This window comes from Balearica regulorum, chromosome 1, assembly GCF_011004875.1.
Source record: "Balearica regulorum gibbericeps isolate bBalReg1 chromosome 1, bBalReg1.pri, whole genome shotgun sequence".
Classification (NCBI taxonomy): Eukaryota; Metazoa; Chordata; class Aves; order Gruiformes; family Gruidae; genus Balearica; species Balearica regulorum.
In genome coordinates, this window is record NC_046184.1 from 68924165 (window position 1) to 68946455 (window position 22291).

Genomic DNA, 22291 nt, shown 5'->3' on the forward strand with positions numbered 1-22291 from the left:
GCAAAGGATGCTGCCAGCCCTTTTCCTTCAGAGGAGTCCAGCATGAAGCAGCTGCTTTATGAAGAAACCAGACTTTTCCAGATTCCAGTCTCCCCTCTTTGTCCTTCTCCTTTCTCCTCTTCCTCTGCTTAAAGGCACAGTGGTGTCTGTTAAACAGTCACTGCTTCCTGCACACAGATACCTCCAAAACACCAGCTTGCTTTGGCAGGAGTTTTTCAGCTTGTGGGGAGATTGCAGGAGAGACCAGCTCCCATCTTACCCAGATGGGAGCTCTTGGAATAAATCTATCCAAGTGCTCACCGGAAGCAGAACAGGGTCTGCCTTTTCCCATGTGGGCACCATCACCACCGTATAAAAATCTCGACTGAGGTGGTGAAAGAGTGTGTTTTCTGCAAGCTCAGCTATGAAAATGTCCCTAGAATTGCTATAAACTCCCCCAAAGGAAATTTCTGACAAATCTGAGATAAAAAAACATAGCACATGAGAAAAACAAGACCAAAACTGGAAGACAGTCAAGATGGCAGAGCTGAGAGGCAGAAAAAACAACAGACTTGGACTTGTGCATCGTACAAAATTTACCCTTAAAGCTTCTGAGCCTCAACTCTTTGGCAGGCTGGATGGTTTTCAGGGTCAGATGGCAGAGACAGAAAATCAGTTTACAGTCAGAGAGGCCAAAGCAAGCCTACAACTATTAAAAAGGTGGTTTGTTTAGATTTGTGATCATAGGAGAGGGAAAAAGCTAACAAGAGTTTCCAGCAAGTAAGGCATCTTTGCCCTTTCAGAAATAGTGGGAATCTCTGATCTGGTGACTGTTTTTCCTGCATCTTTGGGTCTGAAAGCTATCATCACTGAGTCCCAGGCCTGGTTTCTGAGGAAAGCAGTAGCTGTTTCAGGCATTGGGTAATCAGATACACCCAGAGCAACATACCAATAGCTGTAAAAGCATAAGCTTCAACATAGCATCCTGGAGAGGTCATTGTTTTTCCACTCCTACACAAAATATATAATCTAGCTAAGAGAATTCTCTAATAGAAAAGGCTAATACTGAGAGAATATCATTAATACTTTAGGAAGCTTGAGCTATTGGAGTACTTAACTATTCCTAAAGCTTCTGGTAGAGATGTGATATTGGAACCAACCAGCAGTAGGACTAGTTATATTTACCTACATTCTGCCACAGAACCAAAATACAATTTTACATGGAAGCAAATGTTACCTGGAATACATCTCCTGCAATTTGTACCTAGGTCTATGTGTAAAGCACAGAGCTGAGGAATAACTCATAATGAATAATGTATTAATCAGATTTTGCCTTCTTTCCCGTTCCTAAAATATTGGCAAGTAGGTTGCAGTAGTCTCAGATTTATCTGTGTTTTTTAATTATTCATAATTTTCTTCATGATTTTTCCCCTTCGTGGGTGAAGTTCACCCTCATGTGGAAGGCCCTAGCACAAGCCTCCAAAGCAGTATTTTAGGCCCACTTATACTGCAGGAGCGAATATTCTGGCATTAAAGCAAAACTTTTACCTCTGATGTTCTCCAGTAAAATACAAATTTTTCCATTATTCACTCAGCTCTAAATACAATGATGATTTATTGACAGTGTTATCAGTACTGGTGGAATACATCACCTGAGTGCAATGATAATGCAGAAAGATGCAATCCTAGAAAACTGGGAAGGGTAGGAGGGATGTAGTGTGATTTTTTTTTTCATGTCAAATGAGCAGTGACATGGGGACATATAGTGGAGATGGAAATAGTGATAATCAAGGACATTAAAAAGGCTCAAAGCAGGAAAATGACTCTGGTGAGAATATATCAGTAGGTAGCCTAATCTTTATATATTTGATGGATTTTCATAGAATCATAGAATAGTTTGGGTTGGGAAGGGACCTTAAAGATCATCCCGTTCCACCCCCCCTGCCATGGGCACGGACACCCTCCACTAGATCAGGTTGCCCAAAGCTCCATCCAGCCTGGCCTTGAACACTTCCAGGGAGGGGGCATCCACAACCTCTCTGGGCAACCTGTTCCAGTGCCTCACCACCCTCACAGTGAAGAATTTATTCCTTATATCTAATCTAAATCTACCATCTTTCAGCTTAAGGCCATTACCCCTTGTCCTATCACTACATGCCCATATTAACAGTCGCTCTCCAGCTTTCTTGTAGGCCCCCTTTAGATGCTGGAAGGCTGCTATAAGGTCTCCCTGGAGCCTTCTCTTCTCCAGGCTGAACAAGCCCAACTCTCTCAGCCTGTCTTCACAGGAGAGGTGCTCCAGCCCTCTGATCATCTTTGTGGCCCTCCTCTGGACTCACTCCAGCAGGTTCATGTCCTTCTTATGTTGGGGGCCCCAGAGCTGAACACAGTACTCCAAGTGGAGTCTCATGAGAGCAGAGTAGTAAACACCATGGTAAAACACCAAGTACTAACAAATTCTGGGTGTGTCAAGATGATACACTTCTAGGAAAAACACAAATAGAGCTCCCTAATATAATAGAAACAAATAAAGACACCATCAGTGAACAAAGCATCATTTTAGAAACCACATTTAGAATTTCAAGAGCAGACATTTCTTCCAAAATTATAAGCACTCTTCAGAATCATTTAGTCTTGCACATTAGACAAGCAGACAATATAATCTGTTTGTTTTATTTTCCTTAATTTTTACAGGGCTGTGCAGAAAATCTCCTTTTGCTCTGAGAAGATAAAATATTTTCTCTTTATAAATAGTCCTTTACTGCTTTATAAATCCTTATATTTAGTCCTTTATACTTAAAAAATAAATCAATTTATTTGCAACAGCATAATGAAATTTGATATTTTATATGTCATCCTGCCACTAGATATGCCTCTGTTAACTGCAGGGAGGAGAGACAGGGCGCCTTTTTTTGTACCTGCTTTCAAAGTGGTTTTATATTGGTTGAACAGTGTGGGAAGCTTTCCTACAATGATACTGCCAGCTGTTGCTACTGTTTTAAGCTCTGCATCTGTGATTGCCAGTATCATAAAGACATAGTGGAAGGCAATGGAGAGGAGAAGGAAGAGAATAAAAGAACACATTAAGTTCTAATCCAATTCTGCAATTGATTTTTGTGTGAGATGTTGAACAAACCATTAAACTTCTTTGCATCATTCCTCCATTTTGAAACGGGGATCATAATCACATCCTACTCACTGGGGTTTTGCAGTGCCTCATTCACTGGCATCCTCAAGGATCTGAGATCTGCAAGTGGGAGATGTTAAGAAGCACATTCATTTCGCTATAAGTCTGAGGCAGCAGCACAGCTTTCGCTCATACCTCCTGTTATATGCTGCTTGGACCAAAACCCTTGATTCCATCCAGCAGTGCCTTGAGATTTAGTGTAACTGTTTTTTCTTTGTAGTATATTAACCAAAGAGGGCAAAGTAGTGAGAGTTTTTTTCTTTGTCTGGGCTTCAACCATTCCTGTCTTAAACGCCTTGTGTTTCATTGAGTAACCCCAGATCTCACTTTGAGGGGGTGTTCATGTTAGTTCTGCAACCACCTAATGTAACACATGGTAACCTCAGGTCAGGCTTCTAGGACACTAAGATAAGGCAATTGTTATTTTCACATCCTAGTCAAGTCAAGCCTTCCTTATCCTCTCCTTTTTCCTTTTTCTCTTTTCTTCCCCCCTGATTGGTTTGTTTACTTTTCTAATGGTGCTGTATTTCTAGCTAGCACTCAGTAAACAGATAAAATAACACTAATCTTATCACCAGGTCATCTCAGTTAATTGCTTTAAGTTTGATAAAGCAAGTTTGATAAAGCACTGGGGCAGGGGACATCATAGCGGGGGTCTGCTACAGGCCACCTGACCAGGGGGATGGAGCAGAAGAAGCCCTCTATAGGCAGATAGGAGCAGCCTCATGCTCACAAGCTCCGGTCCTTGTGGAGGACTTCAACCACCCCACCATCTGTTGGAGGGACAATGCAGCAGAGCACAAACAATCCAGGAAGTTCCTGGAATGTGTTGATGATAACTTTCTCCTCCAAGTGACAGAGGAGCCCACGAGGAGAGGTGCCATGCTGGACCTTATTCTCACCAGTAAGAAGGGCCTGGTAGGGGATGTCAAGCTCAAGGGCAGCCTTGGTTGCAGTGACCATGAAATGGTGGAATTCAAGATCCTCAGGGCAGTGAGGACTGTGCACAGCAAGCTCACTACCCTGGATTTCAGCAGAGCAGACTTTGGCCTCTTCAGGGATCTGCTTGGTAGAATACCATGGGACAAAGCTCTGGAAGGAAGAGGGGCCCAAGACAGCTGGCTAATATTCAAGCATCACCTCCTCCAAGCGCAGGAGTGATGCATCCCAACAAAGAGGAAGTCAAGCAAAAACACCAAGAGACCCCCGTGGATGAACAAGTTGCTCCTGGGCAAAGTCAAACAAAAAAAGGAAGCCTACAGAGGGTTGAAGCAAGGGCAGGTAGCCTGGGAGGAATACAGAGAAACTGTCCGAGCAGCCAGGGATCAGGTTAGGAAAGCCAAAGCCCTGATAGAAATTAGTCTGGCCAGGGACGTCAAGGACAACAAGAAAAACTTCTATAGGTATCTTAGTGATAAAAGGAGGACGTGGGTCCCCTCCAGAATGAAATGGGTGACATGGTTACCCAGGACATGGAGAAGGCTGAGGTACTCAATGACTTCTTTGCCTCAGTCTTCACTGGAAAATGCTTGAGCCACACTGCTCAGATCACAGAAGGCAGGGACTGGGAGAATGCAGAACAGCCCACTGTAGAAGAAGATCAGGTTTGAGAATATCTAAGGAACCTGAAGGTGCACAAGTCCATGGGACCTGATGAGATGCATCCGCCGGTCTTGAGGGAACTGGCGGATGAAGTGGCCAGGCCACTCTCCATCATATTTGAGAAGTCCTGGCAGTTCAGTGAAGTTCCTGCCGACTGGAAAAGGGGAAACATAACCCCCATTTTTAAGAAGGGAAAAAAGGAAGACCCAGGGAACTACAGGCCGGTCAGTCTCACCTCCATGCCTGGCAAGATCATGGAGCAGACCCTCCTGGAGACTATGCTCAGGCACATGGAAAATAAGGAGGTGATTGGTGACAGCCAACACTGCTTCAATAAGGGCAAATTGTGCCTGGCAAATTTGGTGGCCTTCTATGATGGGGTTGCAGCGTTGGTGGATAAGGGAAGAGCAACTGACGTCATCTACCTGGACTTGTGCAAGGCATCTGACACTGTCCTGCATGACATCCTTGTCTCTAAATTGGAGAGACATTGATTCGATGGATGGACCATTTGGTGGATAAGGAATTGGCTGGATGGTCGCACTCAAAGAGTTGTGGTCAACGGCGCAATGTCCAAGTGGAGAACAGTGACGAGTGGCGTTCTTCAGGGGTCAGTACTGGGACCGGCACTAACATCTTTGTCGGCGACATGGACAGTGGGATCAAGTGCACCCTCAGCAAGTTTCCCAACAACACCAAGCTGTGTGGTGTGGTCGACACGCTGGAGGGAAGGGATGCCATCCAGAGGGACATTGACAGGCTTGAGAGGTGGGCCCATGCGAACTGCATGAAGTTCAACAAGGCCAGGTGCAAGGTCCTGCACATGGATCAGTGCAATCCCAAGCACGACTATAGGCTGGGCGAGGAATGGATTGAAAGCCGCCCTGAGGAGAAGGACTTGGGGGTATTGATTGATGAGAGGCTCAATGTGAGCCGGCAGTGTGCGCTTGCAGCCCAGAAAGCCAACCATGTCCTGGGCTGCATCAAAAGAAGTGTGACCAGCAGGTCAAGGGAGGTGATCCTGCCCCCCTACTCCGCTCTTGTGAGATCCCACTTGGAGCACTGCACCCAGCTCTGGGGGCCCCAGTACAAGAGAGACATGGAGCTGTTGGAGCAAGTCCAGAGGAGGGCCACGAAGCTGATCAGAGGTCTGGAGCATCTCTCCTATGAGGACAGGCTGAGAGTTGGGATTGTTCAGCCTGGAGAAGAGAAGGCCCTGGGGAGATCTAATTGCGGCTTACCAGTACCTGAAGGGGGCCTACAGGAAAGATGGTGAGGGACTGTTTATCAGGGAGTGTAGTGACAGGACAAGGGGTAATGGGTGTAAGCTGAAGAAGGGTCGATTTAGATTAGATGTTAGAAATTCTTTACTGTTAGAGTGGTGAGGCACTGGAACAGGTTGCCCAGAGAAGCTGTGGATACCCCATCCCTGGAAGTGTTCAAGGCCAGGTTGGATGAGGCTTTGGGTGACCTGGTCTAGTTGAGGGTGTCCCTGCCCATGGCAGGGGGGTTGGAACTAGATGACCTTTGAGGTCCCTTCCAACCCACACTGTTCTATGATTCTATGATAGTTTCATAAGAAACTGAATCTCAGGTATTGAGCCATTTGTAAGAAATGCGGACCTGATAAATGTCTGTGCAGTTGCGCTTTGAGATAGAAAGGCATTTAAGCTTAAAGTGAGTCACTGAGACTATTCAGATGTGTAACAGCTTTACTGTATACCTCTTAAGGACACTTCTAGAAAGACCCAGAAAATGTGTGTCCTGGCTGACATTGGAGGACTTGGAGAGATATTCTGAACCCCATCAATTTCTGGTTTAAGGATGTTAAAGTCAGTCAAGTTTTATCAGAATGAATTTTTCCTTTTTCCTGTGTCACTTTCCCTTCCTCCCAAAGTGTGAAAGTATGTGAGCTGTAAGCATAAACGCAAATATAGCGAGCTGTTACATTGCACATTCAGTGCAGATATTTGGTGGCACTGAGCCCACAGCTTCCATGCCCTTACCTTTGCTCTGTAGTTTTTCATTGCTCATCTCTTTAATTGCAGTTAAACTTTAAAGCGTTCTAGCTTTCTCCAAAGTGCTGACGCTGGGCTGGAGGGAAAACATCACAATTCTCTTTGAAGCTCAGCCCTTGGAGATGAACCAGTTGTTGAACTTCAGAGGACATCTCTGCAGATCAGATTGCTAACCTTCATAAAGTGATTGGGCTGCTCAAACATTCCTGTCTTCCATGAGACAAGAAAAGTCTTCTTTTTACGTTGACATTTTAAAAAATACTAATTTAACTGGGATTTTAAGAACCCTCTTCTCTAATGATTACACTACCTTCAGAAAAAAATTTGTATGTTGAGAGATCTGGCTTCCTCAAAGGAGTAAGAGCTCTAGACATGTCTGCCATCTTTTTCAAGTGGAACTTCTGTATCTGAGGAAAATATGGCTAGAAATTCAGAGTCCTCTAAGGAAAGAAAGGTTCAATGTTATAGGCCTTGGGAGAAGGGAGTGGAGGACATTGGCCATGGTGGAATCTCAAAGCATGGTGATAGGCTACAAGAGATAGTGCTAGAAGACTGAGAGATCACAGGCAAACGTTGCTGGCTTGATGGTCTCTGGAAGTTGTTGAAGCTTGCTACTATTGTGCATTCAAAATGTTTGGAAGATGACAGCTAATCTTCAGCCCAGTCTGAAAGCTCTGTCAGACTCAAAACTGCATAAAAGAGAAGTGGTCATGACCAGCTAAGCAGTAGACTAGGAGTGGTTGAGCAGATGCGAGACCAAACTAGAAGTTGCTTCATGGGTGATGCGGTGGATTCTTTAGTAATTTTTTCTAAAGCCTTTTTCCAACACATGGCTACTTTGCATGCTGGCAGAGAATGCAAGCAAACTGACATGCTGCAGCAAAGCGTGTTGCTGGCATCTCTTTGAACCCTTAAGTGGGACCATAAGGGCAAGAAGATCCTTTCCCTGCATCATACATCAGTCTGATGTGGGCACAAGCCTGAATACATGGGGAGAACAGGTCTTAGCCATCCTCTGTCTTGAATGAAGCTCTTCCAAAATGTTCTGCAGTCTGTTTGAAGAAGTAGAGTTAGTCTGATGATACCCAAAACAGCAGTGATGGAGTGTTCTTCCAAGAGCAAAGGAAACTCTGAACTTTATGGATGTCGATCTGGAGTCTCTTTTAGGGTCCATGTAAAAGGACCTTTAATATCTTTCTCATTCCTCTCAATCCCAGAAATCTTAGCAACCTCTATCTGTGAGTGAGCCCAAGCACATACACACACACACACACCAGATTTTGGGCAAGTTTGTGTTTGAATCCAAACTGTTTCCCCATCTGCTCTTGTTAGTTATTACAGGCCATTCTCTGGAGTGAGGTATTCGGGCTGCCATAACATCTGTGAGTGTTGTAATGAGGTTGGTTAGAATGTAACTCTCTGAAGCAGCAAGAACTAATCACCGTATATTGATATAAGATTTGCAGAGCCTTAGATGGAGAGTGCTGCAATAATCTTCTGGGTGTGCGTATGGGGTGGGCGGTGGAGGGAATTGTATATGTACACGTGTGGTAGTAAAATTACTCATTAGCTGCAGTAGGTCTCATTATCTTAGGGAAGCACATCAATGATTCACTGCTTAACAGGGTGTTTGGAAATGCCTGCTTATACACAGAAGGCAGCCTGAACCAATATCCTGTGCAGTCCATGAGCACCTGTCTTGGATTGAAGGAATTTTAACTGCCTCTATTTTCTCTCCCAGATACTGGAACTCCCTGAGTAACCTTGTGGCTTCACTCCTCAATTCTGTCCGCTCCATTGCCTCCCTGTTGCTGCTTCTTTTCCTCTTCATTATCATCTTCTCACTCCTGGGGATGCAGCTCTTTGGGGGCAAGTTTAACTTTGATGAGATGCAGACCAGGAGGAGTACGTTTGACAACTTCCCCCAGTCCCTCCTCACTGTGTTTCAGGTAAGGGCAAGAGTGGTCCCAATGGGGCCAACACATTGTCTTTACATGGGGCGAGACAGAGAGCAGGTTCTCCACCCTTCCCTTGCAGCCTGACAGTCCCTGAGACTGGACATCACGCTAACAGCTCCAGGAGCAAGGCGCCACGCTTTGCTGCCAGCACAGGAGTACTGACTCCCAAAGTGGGGAACCAAAGCTAAAGCCCCTGTGTATAGCAAGGCCACCAGGTCTTAGCAGGGTAGGACAAGAGAATGGTCATTGCCATGTCCAAGGGCAGCACCTGCATGCCAAAGCTCAACCCTGCAGCTGTCCTGCCCCCCTCCCACAATACCTGGGAACAAGTATCTGCTCACAGCACCAGAGAAGTAATCAAATGGCCTTAAAGCTGACTGCAGCTTTAGGAGTAATCAAGCAAGAGCATCAGGATCATGATTTCACGTGCAAGGTGAAGGAAAGTAGCAGGGAGGGATATGCTGAGGGCTTCCTTCAGTGCTTGTGAAGCCTGTCTCAAACAACAGACATGTGGGGGGGAAATGCCTGGGAGAGGTGGGGAGACTTGAACAGAGTTGTCTGGGAGAGCCGTTTGGCTTCAGCTATCATCTTCAAGGGGACATGTGGGGTTTTTTTACACTTTGAGCACAGGCCCTCTGCATTCTCCTTGTTTGGGTTTTTAATTTTCTAGATGGACACAGCCAGAGTCTCCAACCATCCTGGGGGGAGGGGGTGTTCTCTAGGATAGTAGATATCTACTTTGTGTTAATAGGGTTTTCAAATTCTCTGTGTGGTCTAACACTGTATCCCTTATTGGTGGGAATGTGTCATTTAGATCCTGACTGGGGAGGACTGGAATTCGGTGATGTATGATGGGATCATGGCTTATGGCGGCCCCTCTTTTCCAGGAATGTTGGTCTGTATTTACTTCATCATCCTCTTCATCTGTGGAAACTGTATCCTTTGATGCTACTCTTTTCTCCAAGTGGGGCTGAATTTAAAGCCATCCTTTACTACTTTGTTATATCAGAAAATAATGAATTTCATACCTTACATTTTTACCTTTTCCCTAGGTCTGAATTTTGGCTTTGCACTGCCAAAAGTAAACTGAGTTTGTTTAATTTCAGCTAGTGCTAAGACTTTAGGCATATAAACAGTTGTAAGAGCCAGCTACGTGCCAGTTCTGCGTGCTAGCTTTTATTTAATATCTTTACATGTTTAGTGTTTTTATTTTTTCATTCCCCTTAATTCTCATAGGTTTTTCTTTCCTGCCTTCTCCAGAAACTAATCTCTGTGTGTATCTACTGTACTTACTGCATATTTTTGCTTCAATTGCCTTTTCAGTAATATATTCCATGTGCTTTCATCCAAGCCTTATGTGGAATAAAAATATGTATAATCTACAATATGCTATATACAAATGCTGTAATAGGAGTAAGATATGTTTGACATAATTGATTTATGTGAGATCATATATTAATTCATGTATAAACTAACAGGAACCGTGTTCCATTTCAGTTACCGCAATCTGTGTGTTCTTCAAACAGAAAATCGTGTTCTGTTATCTTCCAGCCTGTGCTGATGTTAAGTAACTTCAGTTCTTTCTGGCTTCAAGGTGAAGTGAGGGCACTGTACATATCCCAGGAGGTACAAAGCACATTGCATGTTTAGGTTGTGAGTGTCTTTTCACAGGAATTTGCATATAACATAGAGCTATGGTTCTGTTCTGTTCTCAGTTTGCTCCAAATTTGTTCATGTTTAGTTTCTGCTTCCCTAATAAATGGCCCTCCTGTGTCAGAAGTGACATTTCTTTTTATACTGGTTCTTCTATAAAGCTACCTTGTAGTCTCAGCCCAGCTCTTCTGGCCTTTCCTCATAATTCAGATCTCTCAAACCCTGTTATTTGACATTTCAGTTGACCTGCATGCCCTCTCTTCAAAGTGAGATGGTGCAATTCCACTTATCTGAAGGTCGAGGTAGGCACTCTGCCTGACAACTTAAAAAAAGCTACAATTTGGATCTCCTTGTGAACTGCAGAGGAAAATGTGAGCCAGCTCTACATGCTGGCTGACTTTGGAGCCATTAGACCTTGGAGCTCAGGGAGGGGTGGCTGTATTTCCAGAGTAAGCCTTGAACTGGAGTTTACTTAAAAGTTATCATGGTGTAATAAGACCCACTCTCAAGAAATTTATAAAAGAAGCTGATGTTCAGATTTGTAACACGAGATCTGAACATTGATTGGCAAGACAAGAAAACAGTTGTCATTCCTCGCCCTTCAGCTACATGGGCATGACTGGCCATGCATGGACTCTCTGCTAGGAGATGGCAGAGTTATCAGCTTAACCCTTCAATGCCCAGACTAAATGAATTTCTTTTTGATTGCCTCAGAAATGCTAATGAGAGCGCTATGCTTGCTGTCCATAAAATCCACTCATGTCTGTGAGAATACCTGCAGTGAGGTGGTTCATCTCAAGTACATAGACCAAAACTGGAAAGCCCAGGTGCCTTATGGTATGAGGCTCCTGAATATGAGTACTTTAATAGAAGTGACCTAAGCTGTCAAAGATGTAAAGCATTCAGTGCTCCCCTTGTCTTCAGTGGGATTTGTTGCACAAAGCAAGACTCTTTTTTGGAAATTGGAAACTAAAATATAAATCTGGACTTAGGTGTTTTATATCAGTCATTATGTTGTGAAATTTTGGAAACCCCACACAGTGTGTTAGCCATTTGGATGGAAGGTGTAGGTTTGTGCATGCTGGATACGCACATCCTGAACATTTGTGTGAAATGAAAGTTTGGAAAATCCAAGAGATCCGATGACACGTTGCTAAAAATTTTCAATTAAGAAACCTTTGATATAATGTTGTTCTGCAGCTTTCAAAGCCCATTTTCTTTAAGTAGCACACAAACAGATATCCTGCTGAATGTATTTTTGGCCATTGCTGTGGACAACCTTGCTGATGCTGAGAGTTTAACATCTGCACAGAAAGAGGAGGAAGAGGAAAAAGAAAGGAAAAAGCTAGCTAGGTAAATCCATTTGCATGCACCTATCTACACTCATATGCATGCATTCCTGTGAGTGTAATTACACATATTATGCACATATATATGTGCAAGTAAGTGTGTGTGTATATGTAATATATATGTATAACTTCTTTGTGGGTGTGTATGGATTTTATGTGTGATTAATCAAATTATATACGGAATTATGTATATACAAAGTTTTATGTAAAAGAATTCAAACTAAAGGACAAGAAGATGTCATGAGCTAGGAGTCCCCACAGTTGCAATGATGTGGGCAGAGGAAAGGAAGTCTGGGTGACTGATGAGCTTTCAGGGCATCAGCAGAGAATGAGCATGACATGGTGTCAATGTTACAATCCCATTGGAATCTCCCTATTTCCTTCTGATTGCTTTGGACCACAAGGCATATTTTCAGACTGTCATTCCCACGACAAGATTCAGCAGCTTCCTTCTCTTTTGATGCCACATGCTGTTCTTCTCTTGCCAGTTTTTTTAGTGTTTCTGCAGACTCTTAGGAGGTACAAGCTGGATGTAGACCTTCTCTGTCATTCCCAGCTGCCAACAGCGGGAAAGCGTTTCCTTACTGGTTATTTCTATTCACTGTCTTCCAGGCTGCTTGGAGGGGATCCCTTGCACACATCTTTCTGCTTCATCCTGCATGCTAGTCAGCAGGTTTTCCCTGGCTCTGGGAGAGCAGTAAGGTGCAAAACTTTGTAGGCAACCTAGTGGAAGTCCACAGGATATGGGCTGAAAATGGTTCATGCCTTTGTCACTGGGTGAACAAAGAGATCTCTACTGACAGACCTAGAATACGCATGCGCACAAACACGCCAGCACGTACTTCCTCCAGGTGCACACCCACCCCCATGCAAACGCATGCGATTAAGAAATCTATAAAATAAAAGGATACTATATAGAATTAGAGCAGTCTCTGCCTTTGCCTCCAGATGAGGACAAGGTGGAGTCACTGGTATGTAAGCTGGACTCAGAATGGACGTGCCAGCGAGCTGATCGTTCTCATGGTGTGTGCTGTACCACATGAAGTTCCTGAAAGGGAAAAAGCTTTTCACCTTTATAATTCTTTGCTTTTTATCTTGTAAAATTGTTAGGACTGCTAGTCCTGAAAAAAAACAGGAGATAGAAAAAACAGCTGTGGAGGAGGAGACAAAGGAGGAGAAAATTGAGCTGAAATCGATCACTGCTGATGGAGAATCCCCACCTGCTACCAAGGTAGGGTCTGCTGCCAGCCAGCACTCTGTGCAGTAATGGCATGAACAGCTTGGATTTCTGAGGGAATGCAAACCTTCTGCCTTGTCCGATAAAAGCTTTGCTTCGTTTCCTTCCATTTCTGTCAGATCAACGTGGATGATTATCAGCCCAATGAAAATGAAGAAAAGAGCCCATATCCCACAACAGAAGCGCCAGGTATGTATCTTCTTCCTCTTATCCCTGATTTAACAACGAGAAGATCCGATTGCTAATGCACATAAAGCCAAATTGTGGTGGCAGGTATGCTGACCATGTAATGCTTTCATGATGGGACAGGATGATATACTTGCATGTGTTTGCAGAGGTGTGGACTTGGTCCTTTGCAGTCCCTATACTGATTAGTCATATTTGATTTGATTTTCTGTAAATATTTCCAAATACAGAGCTTTACAGAGAACCAAATCAAATCATACACAAATCTCTGCATATGAAAATATACATATGACTTTGTTTTCAGTCTGTTTTTTCAGTACTCAGCAGTTAGGGGAGACTCACAACAGATACTCATGAAAGTCAAAGTGCTGAATGCCTTTTTGTACTTTTTTCTGATCAGAAAAGATAGTATGAATTATTAACATAATTCTAAAGGCATAAGATCTTAGCCTAGAATTGGAAAAAACAAGCTAGATCATTAGTTAGGCTAGTTTTCAAGTCAGTTGGACCTAATTAACTTTATCCTCAGATACTTAAAAGATTGGTTGAAGAAATCTCAGAACTTAGAGCAGTTTTTCTTCAAGAGATCCTAAATGGGGAGTGGGGTTGGAGCTGAAGAATTACAAGCTAGTCAATTCAACTTCCATTCTTGGAAAAGTGCTGGAACAAATGATTAAACAAACTATATGACGGCAAGATAAGGAGATGACTAGCAGCCAACATAGATTTGCCAAGAACAAATCACATCAAACCACCCTTATTTTCTTCTAAAAGGGGCTGACAAGATTTGCAGACAGGAGAAAAGAAGTAGATGTCATATTCTTTAGCTTTGCTAAGACTTCTGATTGTCTTTTATAACATTCTCATAAGCCGGCTAGAAAAACATGGTCTAGATGATTGGGAGATAAATTGATCAGACCCTTTATCATGATAGAATCATAGAATGGTTTGGGTTGGAAGGGACCTTAAAGATCATCTAGTTCCAACCCCCCACTGCCATGGGCAGGGACACCCTCCAGTAGACCAGGTTGCTCAAGTACTGATGGCCCAAGTGAGGTTCTACAACCCAAGGGCCTGTCCCGAGTTCAGGTCAGTTCATTGCTAATGACTTGAATGATGGAAGAGGAAATACACTCATTACATTTGCAGATGACATGAAGCTAGGAAGGACAGGGCAGCATTAGAATTCAAAAAGCTCTTGAGGAACTGGATAAATGCTCTAAATAAAATTGAAAGTGCCAGATTCTACACGTAGACAGGAATAAACAACTCACAAATAAAGGATCTTACGTGACAGCTAGTTAGGTAACAGTCCTTGAGAAAAAAAATAAGAATCTTGTGATCAAAAGCTCAACAGGTGCCAACAACATTTTGCTGTCTTTCAAAAGGCAGGTAAGTAGTGAGATTTATAAACAGTGGAAACATGAACCTTTAGTCCAGTTATGGGTTTTCTTCTAACTGGCCAATGAAAGATAACCAGAGCAAAGCAATTATTTTTATTCTGTTCACTATCGATAAGATCTCAACTGGGATGTCGTATCTCATTTTGGGTGCCCAGCTTAGGAGAAGTGGGGCTGAATTGGAAGGAGTGTAGAAGAGCATGGTGAAAACGATGCTAGTAGGAAGGAAGAACTAAGATTGAAAGAATTGTGGTCGTTTGAGCTAGAAAAGGCAGGAGAAACATCTTCAAATGCATAAAAGCCTGTTATAGGTAGGGGGGGGAATTACCTTCATTATGAGGAAGTGACAGATTCAAGATTCACATGAGGGCAGAATTTTCTAATGGTGAGGCTAGAAAAGATCATGAAGATGGTTGTGGAGGCCCAGCATCACTGAATGTTGTTAAGAACAGGTGAGAAAAATATCTGCCAGAAAAGACTTAGATATAACAATTAGTTGATCCTGGCTTAGCAGAAGCATGAACCAGAGGACCTTTTGTGATCCTTTCCTGCTCTGCTCTTCTGTGTTTCTATGATTATGTAACAGGCTGTAATGGGTAATAAACCACATTCTCTTCTATTCCATGTTTCCTACTAAATGTCTGATAATAGGTTGATGTGATGGGGTAAAAAAAGACACAATAGTTCATTTTACGTAGTTGGACAAGGGTTTCAGACAAGTGAAATGGAAAACTGTTCCTTGCATTTGAATTTCAGTACAAAAAAATCCCCACATTTGCTATACTTGTATTCATCCATATTTATAGCCCATTTATCAGGAATGGAGTGTGGTTCCAACACCATGCAATATTGTTTTAACATTACCTGGGGCAGATTGCTCTGGCTTTAATCTTCCCAGCACCTCTATAAACACAGGCACTTACTGGACACACATCCCCAGTTGCTAAGGGGTTTGTGGGAGTCTTTAGTCAGAAGCACAAATTAAAACAGTTTGATACAGTTCAGTTTCTCAGCTGGCTTGGATTTGCAGACCATTACATTTTTTTTCAAGTGAAGATACAGTCACCTGTATATCAAATTTAAGCCTACTGATAATGGAATTGTGTTTTAGTTACCTTCTGTGGATAGCTTAGAAATAGTCCAGCATGTGAACTGTATGAGAAAAACTACATCTACAGTTTGTGTCGTGGACATTTTATCTGCAGCCATGCATAGGATCAGAGCACAGAAAATTAGGTAAAAACACTTTTAACTCCTGCCTTGGGGTACCAATCTCTGGCCTGGCATACTTTTGAACAGAACCTGACATTTGAATGGATGGTCAGGTTTTCTCCTGACTCCTATTAGAAATGCAAAGGGACAGCATCTTGGTTATTTACCATTGTATGATACCATTTCTAAACAGGCCTATTCCCTGAATTGTTTATCAGTTCTTTGTGAAGAGTGAAGTTGTTCTCTTAACAGCTCACAGACCACTTCTTTCAGAGTTCATGGAAGTCAACCGTAAGGCTCAGATGCAGTAAAGTTTTGTAAATCCCTTGTTAGATCAGATTTACCATAGTCATCTATTCCATTCTGTATAAAGCTTAGAAATACCAAGACCGTCTCGGAGCTGATGTGGCATGTCACATCTGCCTTGTATAGTCAGTTCTGGGGAACAAGGCTCCAAGGCTTTCCCCGGCACTAGCAAACAAGAATTTCCCAATCCCCATGTGTACCCTTGTCCATTTCCCTTGTGGCCATCTGACCAGTCCAGAATTCTCCTGCTGATTGCTGATTGATCCAGCTGTGGTACAGGAGATGCTGTGCAACCACACACTGCCCATTGGGGAACACACCTTTTCTTGCTCACCTGCACATGGATCCATTTCAGCTGTGCTTTGAGTGAAACATCCTATTGCTTCTTAGATGCAGTCAGCTGGTTCTACCTATCTTCTGTTTATGATTTAAGCTGTTCATGCCTGTGACCTTTCCATGGCTGTGTACCACTCCATCTTCTGAAAACATCCTTCACCCTAACCCAGTGTTCAGAAACTATTTGAAACGGTTACTTCATTTGTTTTCCCTTTATTCTTTCAACCTACCTCACTCAGTCTCCTATTAGTTTCTGCTGCCTCAACCATTTTTCTCAATAGCCTCTTCTGACTCTTATTTGCTACACAGTGTTGCTCTTAGCCCCTAGAATACTCTGTGTACTTGCAGCTCATCAGATCACCTGTCCTCTTTGTTGGAAGTACAGACTAGTTCTTCCAGAGATTTGTGTATACTAGAAGGATTATTATGATGATATGTTTATTATAGGGAGACAGGGAGCTAGTCTTGCAGTCTAGTACAGAAACAGACAAAGAATTCAGAATGTCAGATGAAGGTAAAAACTTGGGATGATTCATGGGAGCTTGCAGCAAAGCAATGTCCTTACACAAGAGTTCTGGTCTTTGTACAGTGGGAAAAAAAAAAAAAAAACAACCACTCATCATTGAATTTCTCACTGATGCTGCACTGTAGCCTGTGTGCGCTTATGGCTTCACAACCAAAGGGCATCACCGTTCTAATGAAGCACAAGTCAAGATGACAGTCCTAGATTTGAATTCCCTTGAACTTTAGAAGAGTTCAAACCTAGCTCTGAACTTGGTAGCTCTGAGTCATGTTTCTTTACAATTTTGTGGCAAGCTTGACTAGAAGGGTCACTTTTTAAACACAAATATGCCTTAGGTATAGAAAACAGTCAAAGAACAAGTGTGGGATTGTAGCCGATGTGCTGCCTAGCCCACCTGTGAATACCATGTTGACCTTTGCTTCTGTGAATGCTGGCAACTGCGCAACATACTGTTTCTGTATGCAGGTAGATAGCTTAGGTAGTGACCTGAGCTGAGGCTGTCATCATGTTATTCTTTGTGTATTTGGGCCTCAGTGTTTCCTTTCTTCTGTGCCCTAGGCCCTACTCTAAATGAAAAATATTTAGAACATTGTTCTTTATCTGTGGCTGAGGAACTGTGTGTGTTTTCCAGTCTGAAGGTGTGTGGTTTCCAGAATCACTAATATATTTCTTGCTGTATGGCAGACACAAGAAAAAGAGGAGAGGAACAATGTTCTTCATGGTCTTCATGGGGCTAATCCTTCTAAGAGTCCATTTTCCAGAGGCGTTGTTCCATACCCATTTGAAAGTGTTTTTTTAAAGCATTCTTCCAAGTAAAAGAAAAAGAATGATCTAATAGTGAAGGCACAGAACAGGGGCTCAGAATACTAGTCTTTTTAAGTAAGAGCTCTCAAATATCCTATGTGATCATGAGCATTGGTACTCTGGACTGTTAAAGAAGAAAAAGAATTTGCTTACCTTGCTCATTGTCAACCCACTCAGAAATCTGTAGATAAAAGGTGCAAGTGTAAAGTATTGTAATATTATATAAATATGAGCATTAACATTAACACCAATTTTACAAGTACTATGCACAAAAGTACTTCTGAAACAATGTTTCTTTAACTAATAAAGCCTGTAGAAAGAGTATTATAAAATATATTACAACATAAGATTGAGCTGTTAAAAAATAGACTGGCTTAAAAAACAGAAACTCTATGTAGAAGCTCAAACATCTATTAAAAAATCTATCAAGTGAATTTGAGCTGAACTCTTGGTGCTAGAAGCGTAAAGAAAGAATCCTATTTGCATGCAATAATGGCATGCATTGAAAAGGCCGCTTGTCTCCTGTCTCCAACATCTAGATTGGGGTCTGTGCTGATTCATCTGTTCTTTCTGATGAGTCCATTACCAGATCAAGTACCATACCTGACCCTAAAGGAACAGGCTCTTCCTGGAATTTATCTGTCTTTATGGACTCAAAATAAACCTTTTAACTAGACTTTCCTCTTTTGCATTGGCCGGAAGATGAATCAGTTGTATTTAACCTGTCAGACTCCTTTCTTAAAATATTTTTTCCTGTCTTGCTGATTAAGTGAGAGGATTGGGATCTTTAAAATAGCAAAATCCTATCATGTCATTTACAGAACAGCATCTGACTTCAGCAGGTAGAAGAGATGCTCAAAGGTGGAAGATTCTCTTTCACATACCAGTTAGCCTGCATCTCTGTGTTTTTTTCCTTGCGGGTGCTCACTGATCTGCACAGTGCCTGGAGATCTGCTCCATAGGCATCAGGTTCGAGAGTCTCAGCTTTCTTCCCACCCTTTCAGTCTTCCCCCCACTGAATTATGAAAGAGGACAATTTTAAGAATTTCTGATTGGCATAAGTCAAACTGCCCATGCTCCATGTTTGCTCTGAGGCATACGTGCCAGACACAATCCCAGATGTGGCAGTGGCTCTACGGAGAGCCTTACAAAGAGGACTAAAAACAGATCTTGATGAACTGGAGGAACGATCTGAAGAAAACAAAATGCAGTTCAATAAGGATGAGGTCAAAGTGCCACTCTTGGGAATAGTCAGCAGCACAAATGCAAAGGGGAGAGTGAAAGGCTAGGCAGCCGTTCTGTGGTAAATAATCTGTGCTTTGTGCAAATCAGAAACTGATGGAAAATTAATGCCAGAGTGTAATGAAAAGAAGTGCCTATGAGAGACATTTAAACAGGAAGACAGTATTATAAGATGTAAGACATAATCCAGCTCTCCAGCGCCAGTAGAACCTCAACTGCAGGTTAATCCTGCAGATAATCTAGAGGAAAGTAGCAAGAATTGTCAGAGACCTAAGAAACACAGCAGCACCTCATGTAGGACTGTTGTTATTTTGCTGTAGGAACCAGAAATCCTTCCAGAGGCGTAATAAGGGTCCTCAGGCATGTAAAAGCCTTCTGGAAGAGGAAGGGAATTCTCTATTTTCTGTGTCCATGGAAAATAAGAGAATAGATAATGGATTTAGACCATAGCAAGAAAGATTCAAGTCAGTCATTAGAAGAAGCTTTTTTTGCAGAAGGGACAGTGAAGCAACTGAGAAGGCTGCCGAAAGGACATTGTGGGGTTTACCAGCATTAATGTTTTTACAGAGAGGCTAGACCAGTGTCTGCCAGGGTGAGCACTGGGCAGCAGATGCTGCCTTGGAGAGAAGTAGTGGACAAGGAACCTCAAGCTTTCATTATCTTATTTCAGTGATTCTTAGGTTTTAGCTCTAGTTATGACAGAGACAAATGCCCCAGCACTCCAGAATGGGTTATATTTTGCATTAAAAGACAAAAAATGCTTCTTTCAGCAGAGGAAGATGAGGAAGAACCCGAAATGCCTGTCGGCCCTCGGCCTCGCCCGATGTCTGAGCTGCATCTCAAGGAAAAGGCTGTGCCCATGCCTGATGCCAGTGCTTTTTTCATCTTCAGTCCTAACAACAGGTATTCAAGAGACTGCTTAGCTGGAACAAGGAGGCAGAGAGCATGTACCCCTTCCACGCTGAGCCCCAAAAGTTATGTGGTACAGAGCTCCCTTCCAGCAGTTCATATCAGAGACCTCCTTTGACCAGTCTCTCCTTTAAAGGCCCTGGCATGAAATCCTTGTGAAAGTAGGGAGCCCCTTGACAATATTCAGTGGGAGTTCATGGGACCTGCAAGGCTAATTGAAGACACAAATCATGCAGGCTTCAGAAATAAGGAACTTGGAAGCATGTCAGTAATTGGAATTCCCCAACATATTCAGGTGCAAATTGTAGGCAAGCCATCATGCAATCAGTCAAGCATGAGGTAGGAGCTTCCTGTCCTCATGGCTGCCCAAAATCCACTCCCAGTAGGGAGTTCATGTGTCTCTGCTCATTCCTACACATCAAGAACAAGCATACAAGAAAAGGGAGGAGGAGGATGAGAGGAATAATTCTTCTCTCACACTCTTCCTTTTGGCTCCTGCAATGTTGCTTCACAGTGTCCCACCTGTCTTTCCAACACTGATGTGTGAAACCAGTACTGTGAGTGGAGAGCTGAGCTGTGACACGGGGGAATATATCTTTCCAAGGGTACAGAAATGAGCTCACTGCCCAGTGGTCTGTGTAGTACCATGTATCCCAACATCTCCTTTGGGGACTTGTCCTCCAAACACAGCCCTAAGTAAGGCAGGGCTATAAAAGCACAGCTGAATTCAGAGCCAGTCTTTCCACAGCAGGGCTTGTGCAGCTTCTCCTTGGGTATGCGCAACAGGGAGGGACTGATGATGATTGGGACTCATGGACTCTAATGCCAGCTTTGCCACCCACCCACTGTCACTTGTTGAAGAAGTAAATTAACCTCTGCAATCATCTGTAAAATTGCTGTAATAGTGGCTTGGAGGCTTAACAGCCAAAAGTAGAGCTAAATAGATTAATGAAGTGCCTCTAGAATTATCATAGGACCGTTATGAGGTTTAACTCCTCATATCCTGATACCAACGTATGGAAGGTGCTGTAATGGTCTCCAGTAAGCACACTGCTGTTTGATGAAAGACTGCTACTTCCTTACTTGCTAGTTTCCCACTAAGAGCACCAATCGCTTTATATTAGGGTGATGTTTAGCAGACGCCCTGCATGGCATGATGTCCTCCCAGAAGCCCTTTGCAAACGCCAGCCTGCCCTATATCCATATGGCCAGATCTGTGCCCTATTAACAAGGTAGATCCCCCATAGCTCCTGCTCAGTGACACTCCAGCCCCAGCTCAGAAAGACAATGGCCACCTCGAAGCCTGTTTCTGCTGCTTTTCCCCCTAAATGAATGGGGAATGCTTCTGTGAATGAAAGCAAGGGATATAATTTTGGGTTTGCAGATTTCAGACCATATCTAAATCACAAAAGGCTCTATCAGGAGGGAGTGACTGTTCCCCATTCAAACACACCAAGTGTGAGTCCTGCAGACAGCCAGTCATTCTGTGTGCATGACTGCATGACGTGGGGAGCCAAGGCTGCCCAGCACCCAGCAGGGCCAAGCACAGCTGCCTGGGCCCATTGTTCTCCCTGCTGCTGGGGCAGAGGGAAGGTGCTCTGCAGAACAATCCTCCAGGGACAGTCCTGCTGGCAAAAGAGGAGGGAAGAATGTTCCCCAGGTCTGGCTGTTCTCTGAGAGATAAAGTTGTGCCTCTCCTTTCTCTTGCAGGTTTCGTGTCCACTGCCATCGAATCGTTAACGATAACATTTTCACCAACCTGATCCTATTTTTCATCTTGCTCAGCAGCATCTCCCTGGCAGCTGAGGACCCTGTCCGACACCTCTCCTTTAGGAACCAAGTATGCTTCCCATCCTCCTTCCCTTGCTGTGTATTAAAAGTGTGGTACAAGCAGATCGTTAGTTGAAGCCAGGAAAGGCAGAAAAGACTGCATCAGAGGCTTTGGGAGTGACTCTCTTGCCTGATTTGTGCCTTTTGTAGACTGTGTGTGAAATCACTGGATTTTGCAGTGAACATGAGTCAATGCAGAATTTCACCTCGAGTTCATTTCAGAAGCGTATGTAGAGGAAGGAAGGGCAGGAGGCTGAAGCAAATTTATGGTTCCCTGTGATTAAGACATTAGAAATGGTCTGTAGAAACATTGATGGGGATACAGATAATTCTAATCTTGGGGATTTGCAGGTTCCCTTTGGAACATTTGTTCTCCTGTCACATGCTTTCTTTTGAACTAAAAAGCCCAGGGCCTGATTTTCACTTTGTTCACACTGGTGTAAATCAGGACTAACATTCTTGAGTTTGATGCAGTCACTCTGGGGGAAATTGGTGTCATCAAAGTTAGAATCAGGCTATTTGAATGCAAGCTGAAAAGTTATCATTAAATTTGAGATAAT

General features: G+C 43.2%; 2 protein-coding genes across 10 annotated transcripts in view; one reads left to right on the top strand and one right to left on the bottom strand.

Annotated features, from left to right (window-relative positions):
* The window catches only part of CACNA1C (calcium voltage-gated channel subunit alpha1 C), a 487179-nt gene that overhangs the window by 375997 nt on the left and 88891 nt on the right, over positions 1–22291 (top strand). For all 9 annotated transcript variants that reach the window (XM_075756906.1, XM_075756869.1, XM_075756832.1 and 6 more), the window contains 7 exons: positions 8528–8735; positions 9559–9679; positions 11636–11750; positions 12857–12977; positions 13103–13172; positions 19763–19895; positions 21612–21741. In XM_075756906.1, coding sequence (XP_075613021.1) covers positions 8528–8735; positions 9559–9679; positions 11636–11750; positions 12857–12977; positions 13103–13172; positions 19763–19895; positions 21612–21741 — 898 coding nt within the window. The remainder of the gene's footprint in view (positions 1–8527; positions 8736–9558; positions 9680–11635; positions 11751–12856; positions 12978–13102; positions 13173–19762; positions 19896–21611; positions 21742–22291) is intronic.
* Positions 1–22291, bottom strand: part of HDHD5 (haloacid dehalogenase like hydrolase domain containing 5) — a 197254-nt gene that overhangs the window by 35604 nt on the left and 139359 nt on the right. The gene's annotated exons all lie outside the window — the stretch shown is intronic.